This window comes from Dermacentor albipictus, unplaced genomic scaffold (assembly GCF_038994185.2).
Source record: "Dermacentor albipictus isolate Rhodes 1998 colony unplaced genomic scaffold, USDA_Dalb.pri_finalv2 scaffold_78, whole genome shotgun sequence".
Taxonomy (NCBI): Eukaryota; Metazoa; Arthropoda; class Arachnida; order Ixodida; family Ixodidae; genus Dermacentor; species Dermacentor albipictus.
This window is the reverse complement of record NW_027225632.1, coordinates 245,951-253,647: the sequence shown is the minus strand read 5'-3', so window position 1 is coordinate 253,647 and position 7,697 is coordinate 245,951. Positions and strand designations below refer to the sequence as shown.

Below are 7,697 nucleotides of genomic sequence, written 5' to 3'. Positions count from 1 at the left end.
TTCGGGATTGGCCCACGTTTGGGGAGTGCTTAACGCCTGCATCAGCTTCGCCGCGGGTCGGGCCAGTATTACACTATCTTCGGGATCGGCCCGCTATGAGTAGAGCTTCACGCCTACTTCACCTCCGTCGCTGGCCGGGCCAGCATTGCGCGATCTTCGGGATCGGCCCACGTATGGGTAGTGCTTAACGCCTGCTCCGCCTCCGCTTCAGGTCGGGATGGTAGTGCAATATCTTCGGGATCGACCCACGTATGGGGAGAGCTTAACGCCTCATTCACCACCACCGCGGTCGGGCCTGTATTGCACTTTCTTCGTGATCGGCCCACGTATGGGGTGTGCTTAACGCCTGCTTCGCCTACGCCGTGGGCCTGGCCAGTATTGCACTATAGTCCGGATCGGCCCACGTATGGGGTGTGCCTAACGCCTGCTCCGCCGTGGGAAATAACGGCATTGCACTATCTCCGGGATCGGCCCACGTAAGGAGAGTGCTTAACGCCTGCTTCACCTCCCCCGCGAGTCCGGCTGGTATCGCACTATCTTCGGGATCAGCCCACGTATGAGGAGATTTTCGCTTACGACACGAAACTTTCCTTGGAGGGTAGAGGTATACAGCTTCGATGTAAAATGCCTGCACCAACTTTCTCTTCACACGCTGTTGCGACCTTCGCAATTACATTATAGATTTTAATTAGCTCTAAGTGAGTTGGTGAAGCCGTAACGTGAAGGAACTGATATTGAACTTGCGGGTTTGCTTATTTGAACGTGCATATCCACGAGGTTGCTGCTTGGCATGATCTCGTACGTTCAACTGCAGTTCCCAACGAATTAAGTTTCCTACAGCTCATTCACCTGCTAAACTTGTCTCATCATCTGAGTAAATAATTAATGCAATTCAGCGTGCTTGGCGGCATGGCAATTATGGCGCAGACAATCGCCTTCACTTGCCTGCTAGGGTCCATCCTGGTGCCCGCCTGTGCAGCCGACGGGGTTCTGATGCTCGTGGACCACCAACCACTGAACCACCCTAACACTGCTTGCTTCGTCCAACCTGTTTCTGTGCCATAGCACGCACCTACTGCAGTTTTGCGCAAGAACAACGCCGAATCGCTTACCAAACAGCTGTCCTTTTTTGCCTGGATAGACTAGAGCTAATTCATCAACCCTGACGTCACCAACGCTGTCACTGCCGTACTATAAAAAGCCTGACACAACAGTGCCGCTTTGCAGGGTGCTTGGCGGCACGACAACAATGACCCGCACTCATCCAGTTCACTTGAAGTTTGCGCGGGAAAAGATTTACTATTCCTTTTTTGCCCATCGTACTCGATACCAGACGTTAGTTGCGCTGCCAAGCCCACGCTGTTATATTGTTATGATTTCTGATTGTGCTCATGTCATTCTTGCACCCCAACTACTATCGGGTATTAGTGAAGAAAACACTGGCCCTGGGACTCGATCAACTACAACGTAGCAATCTTGCGATATTATGTCAGCATTCAGTGAAATTCAAGCTGGGCAAGCAACACTACTAAGTGTAAGGAAATCAATACCTTCCGAATTGTCTCAAAACGAAAAAGCTTTTGATGACATAAAAAAACGACTAAGTGAAATCGAGGGTATCTGCCCAACAGTCATGTCTATAAATACCCTGTGCCGAAGGAGAAGCTCCAACTCGGCAGAGCAACAAGCAGGTCACTAATTTGGCCACCTCAGTGGACAACTTCTGAGACAGAGCTAGGTGCTCAAATCTTGTATTTCTCGGTGTGTAAGTCAGCGAACGCGAAGCGTTCGAACAATCGGAAAACTAATCCTCGAGCTTTGCAGTTCAAAATTTAGCACTTTGTTGCAGGCTGGAGATATCCAGCGCGCCCACAGGACTGGCCGCTTGTAAATAAACAAAAATAAGCATATCATCGTCCAGTTTCCAACGTTAAAAACAAAAGTGCATCTTATCACTGAGTGCATAGTTTAAGGGCACTGATTGAACATCTTGAAGGGGCAGCGCAAAAAGACGATGACAGAAGGCAGAAAACACACAGGTCAGCGCTGTCCTGTGTATTTCCTGCCTTCTGTCATCGTCTTTTTGCACTGCCCCTTCAAGATGTTCAACTAGTACCAACTCGCCCAAATGTCGATCCTTCTTAAGGGCACTGACCAGAGTATCACCGCAGATTTCTCAACGAACAATCGACTTGTTCGCAAGAAAACTCGTCCAATTCGGGAAAACACAGCAAAAGCCGTTCAAGCTTCATTATAAGAAACGAATCACTGCAAATACAACCTAGGTTTTTAATCCAACTGGACAGAGTCTGAGCAAAACTCTGCCCTCGGAAAAACAGGCGCAAGGACGTAGCGAGCCGCACCATTCCAATCCAGGAGACAGAGGAGGAGGGCGAGTACGCCGCTGCCAACATGTGACTCTAAGCTCAATGTTACACCGCCACGTTCGACAACGCTACGTTTTATCGTCCGTAAACATTACGAGCATTAAACTCGCAAAATAGCGTACGTTATCATAGCGCACGTAAAGCACAGAAACCCAATAATGTTCGGAGCGTGTGCAGTGAGGACAACGCTATTTCCTGACGTACGTAATGCGTTTGCGTTTGAGGGCAAACGTTATTCAAAAGTGTCAACTAGCTACAGACAGCTTCGCTGTAAAACTTGCCTAATGGGGCAAAAGTAGTTGTAGCACTGGTGCAGCACTCAGCCTCTTGCTCGCTTAGATGGCTCAATGTGCGTGAGCGTTAAGTGTAAGTGGCCTGAAGCTCGGTGCGCGAACATGAGTGTCACGGCAAAATTCATACGTTGTGAGCATGCTTTGCGCTCAGTTGACAAGTCTTGCACCACCGCAACCTGCTTGCGCAAATATTCCGCCTTGCTGAGTTCTAGTTAAATCTTGGCGAAAATAATGCGACATTGAAAGACATTTGCACACATTTACAAGTTTTAATACCCAAGAAAAGAGCAGAATGGTAGCCCATGAAAGTAACCAACTTGTTTACATAAAAATAGAGCACAGCCCCCTCTTGCAGCAATTGAAATGTAAGCCTGGAGAGATGCACTTTGCAGCAAAATGTGCTGTAGTCACACACTCGAAGAAATTAACACATGACACAATAAACAAGGTTCATGTTTCCGTTGCTGCAGTAAGAAAAGTTCAGCATGGGACCACTGTTATTGGCAGAGCCGCCGCGAAGCGATGGACCCAGCCCATAGGCAAACATTGGCTTGGTAGGTGCTGTTTTCCACCCCCCCCCCCCTCCCACACACACAATTCAGAGTTTAATGTTGGTAGATGGTGTACTCGAAGAGGAGCCAGCTGCACTTTTGCTGCTGTTTCCCTGCGCCCTCTTGATGTACATTTTAAGAAGCTCCATCTTGCACCTCGTAAGGGAAGCCAAGTGCGGCTTCATCAATTCACTGCCAACCACGCCATGCAGCGTCACCATAGAAAACACTGCCGCCTTCCGTACCGCACAAGCATTGTGCTCATATGCCTTCTTCAAAAGTGGCATCGCCTGCAGTAGAAGCTCCACAATCATGATTTTTGGATGCACTTCGATGAGTCGGAAGATGACCTCGATCACTGTGATGACAACGTCTTGTTCATCGGACTCACCGATGACCGCGTGCAGGTGTCGCACTGTTTCCTCGGGTGGTAGCACAGCAGCAGCCTCCAGGGAACACAGCTTGGCAGCTCGGCTCAACTCTCTCTCACGTTGCTTGAATGTTCCGAAGATCTTGAGTAAAGTGAGCTCAGAATAATTGCGGAAGTGTTGAGGCTGCCTCTTCAACAATTCAGTCAAGGCGCTCAATGCAGCCACCTTTACAGGTACCTCTTGGTCTTCCAGATTCTGCACTAAGCACCGCAGCATGTTCCTGACGTTCTTTTCGCACATCTCTGGTGAGCCATCCTTAGTGAGGGGCACGAGCTCAGACAAGGCCTGCTCGCGATGCTCCGTGCTGCTGTTGGGGTTATCAAGTACGGCAAAGGTGATCTTGAGGACGTCTCGTTCATTTTTGCCGGCAGCGCCATGTTGTGATTTTCGGCCGATCCCGAGCAGACCAGTTACGGCATCATATTCTGAGCCTGCCATGCGGTTGACATGCGAGGCCTCGCGGCTGCCGGCCAGACGCTGCTGTTGCAAGAAACTTCACGGGTCCTCCCAGTTCTGGGCTGCCAGCCGCCGTCTGTGGCAGCAGTAGCTTGGCGCGTCGAGAAGCAGGGATTGAAGCAGGCACCAACTGGTCAATCCCCCGGCCCATGTCGAACGCCAGTCGGTCGATGATGTTCAGGTTGCTTCCTTGCCTTCTTGTTTTCTATACCATGGCGCATACCCACGACGGGGCACTGGCCAAAAAGCCGGCGAATAAACGGAAAGTGGTTGCAGCAAAAAAGTACGTTTTTGCAATGACAGCTAGCTAGAACATTTTAAATTTTAGGCAAGTTATTTGGATTGTTCGTAAATAACTAAAAATAACTAAATTACTGTAAATTACAGTTTGGCAAAACAATAAATAATAAATCCGCAAATAAACTATGTATTCTCTTAGGGTTACCAAGGAACTCACATACGGACTTTAATCGCTTCTTTCAGATTCCATTTCAACACATTCAGATTTTATAAAAGCCTAACTTTCGGAATGGAATTCTGAATTATTTGTTTTCTGTATTGTGACGGAATGTATTGTATCGTACCGGACGCTTCGTAGAAAGATAGCCAAATTGAACAGCGACATAGAAAAGTGCGCCCAGCAGCTATGCAAACAACAGTGGGAGGAAAAATGCAACAACATGGACAGACAGATAGGAATGGCAAAAACGTGGAACATCCTTCGATATTTGTTAGACCCGGACGGGAGAAAGTCGGCACAAAGGCAAAATATAAATCGGCAAATACAAACGTACCGAGGGACAAAGCAGGACTTCCTCAAGGAAATCGAGGAAAGATACATCTCGCAAGCGCTGCCCGTCATACACCCTGACTACACAGGGCAGGTGAATGACAACTTACACAGCAAAATCGGCGAATCAGAGGTCAGGGCAGCCCTGCAGAAACTCAATACCAAGTCGGCACCCGGACTAGACTGTGTAACGAATAAAACGCTAAGGAACTTGGACGACGAGTCTATTAGCCCCGAGAAAGAACGCGAGCGGCGCTGCGAGCGCCGCTGGCGTGACGTCAGGGCACGGACTCGCGCCTGTCGTCTGCTACAGTTCGGGCGTTGTCCGGGCGTTTTCTGCGGTGTTTTCGTTTGTTCGCCCTCGTTCTCTCTGCTTGTATACTTATGGTCGTCGTCTCAAATATATTTTTACGACGTCTTCCTTTGCGAACATTTATTCAAAGAGCTAATTTCTTAGACAACAATGCAGCTCTCGAAGGCAACGCTACAGTGCCAGCCGAAGCGACGCAGACCAGCCCATTGCGGGTTTTTCATGCGCGGATAGACAATCGCAAAAGCATAGCCTATAGAAATCCAGTTATGATACCATACCTGCCGCGGTGCAACAAGTATGTCACAAAGCTGGCTATATAAGACTTCTACAGCAGTTACGTTGATTTCATTCCGCTAAAATAGGTTTGCTCACGACGAGTGGTTCATAGTATAATATCGAATTTTTGCATTTCCTCACAGATACGCTCGGCAGTAGCACGGGGACTTAACTAATACTGGAGCTTAGATTCTACACGCCTCACTTGCTTCTTTAACTGCCTGTCAACATTACGTGGTTCTTGACGTGTTTATTTTTATTAAGCGGCGGAAATTTGAAGTAATGTTAATGAAGGCTTACACCTATTTACAGAGTACAAATAGGAATGTACCAATATATATTTCCTTTTCCGTGTTACACGTTCAACTCACCTCTTTAGGGCGCGTTTGTTAATGATTAATAATGTAAGTTATGTTCCTCTTTTTTCGTCTATGTTACCAAGTGTATATCATTTATTTATTTCAATGCCGCAGTGTGTTTTGCATTGTTATTGTGGAAATATTTCACTGTTCTTTCATATATTGTATAACTGCAATGTTTTATGGCCACTATATAAATGTAATTTATATGGCGCTTGATGTGTTACCCCATGCAGCCATATTGTACCTAAGGGGGTGAGGTTACCTCAAGCCGCGTCTGTGCGACTTTTTTCCCTTATCCACCTCCGCTTACTACTCCTTTGTACATGTGTGTGTGTAAATGGAAATTAATAAATCAAATCAAACTCACTTGAGAAATTTACTGGTGCTTGCTGCTTGAGGAATATACATGACGAATCTGTTTGGCGAACTGACACAGGCTGCTCGGCCCAATTTTTTTAGTGAAGTATGCCTGCTGGACCGCACAGCTGCAGCCAGAAAGAAGTCGAAGCGTCAATGATTAGTAGTATGGGACATATTGAAAATATCGAAATTCCCCCGGTGGAGGGTCAGAAATCAAGTGAAAGTATATGCAAGGCTTCTGGTGCTTTCTTTATGAATATTTGCGATTGGATTGGAGCAAACTTAATTTGCCTGCAAGGTTCTCTTTTATGTACCGACGAAGCGAATAGTTATCCGTTTGTATAACGCTGGATCGAGACATGGTGAGACAGAAGGTGCTTGAATTTTCCTTTTGTATACAGGAAATCTAAGCTGTGGCGTAGTAGCTCGAGAATACTTTAGCCATTCCAGTTGGCGCTGTAAAAAACATGCTTTATGGTTTTAATTCGAAGTTGTAGTGAACTGATGGGTTTCGCGAACACAGCGTGCCTCGCCATACGGACAGTCGATTGCTACCGTTACGTGATCAGGGGTGTGCCATATTGTCGATAAAGGCTACTGAGGGCCACTATGAAACATTTCATCACTTTCAATTGAGTGGCTCTCGATCTTAACAACGAAGCTTTTCTCTCAGGTGATTGCTACTATGGTGTTTGTGAATTAACTATGTAAATACTCTACATGACGCACCGTCGTGTTAGCAGCCATGAGCAATTCGTTTTTTGGAGGCTTGTTTCAGAGGGGGATGAAAGTAGCAGCAAACTTTTTCATAAGAAATGCGCGCCTAAATATTTTTTTACGCATTAATGAATGGCGATATTTGAATAGAACAACACACCAGAGTAATAGGAATCATGATGAGAGCTTCGCTGGGCAGTGTCTTTCTAAAATCAGATAACATGTTGACGCCAATTACGAAATTTTTCTTCCACGTAACATGCAATGCCTCTCATAGGTAAATACTAAAGGAGTGTTAAATGTTTAGCGAAACATCATACATAACTTCGCGCGTTGAATTTGCAGATATTCTTTTTTTAGTCAAAATTTACCGATAGACACGGCGCATATATGCATTGCAAAACCTAGTAGACCCCTTTAACGCTACATAGCTTGCGATATCCAAGCCCCAAAGTTTCTCGACTCACACGCTTTTGAAGAAGAAACTGTGGTTAAGGTATGGCAGCTGAAAGCAGCCGACGTATTCTTCAATACGTACGGCTCGAGCCACCCATACCCCAAGCATACACGAAGGGAACTAGCGCGCGCGGTAGCCGAGCGAGCCGGAGCGAGCGGCGTCCTGGCCGTGACGTCACTCGCGAGAGGGCGACACTCCTAATTCTCGGGGCTAATAGCTAAGTTAGCCGAATATATTAACGAATGCTGGGAGGCAGGGCAGATTCCGCAGCAATTGAAGACAGCAAAAATCGGGTTAATACCTA

General features: G+C 46.9%; 1 protein-coding gene across 1 annotated transcript; it reads right to left on the bottom strand.

Moving 5' to 3' along the window:
* Nucleotides 1-3,278: 3,278 nt before the first annotated feature.
* LOC139053209 (CLIP-associating protein 1-like) lies at nt 3,279-4,100 on the bottom strand. Its single transcript, XM_070530305.1, has one exon. It carries the CDS (start codon nt 4,098-4,100, stop codon nt 3,279-3,281), a length of 822 nt encoding a protein of 273 aa, XP_070386406.1.
* Nucleotides 4,101-7,697: the final 3,597 nt, after the last annotated feature.

Coding starts and splice junctions, on each gene's coding strand:
- LOC139053209 (XM_070530305.1), bottom strand. CDS start 4,100: ATGGCAGGCTCAGAATATGATGCCGTAACTGGTCTGCTCGGGATCGGC.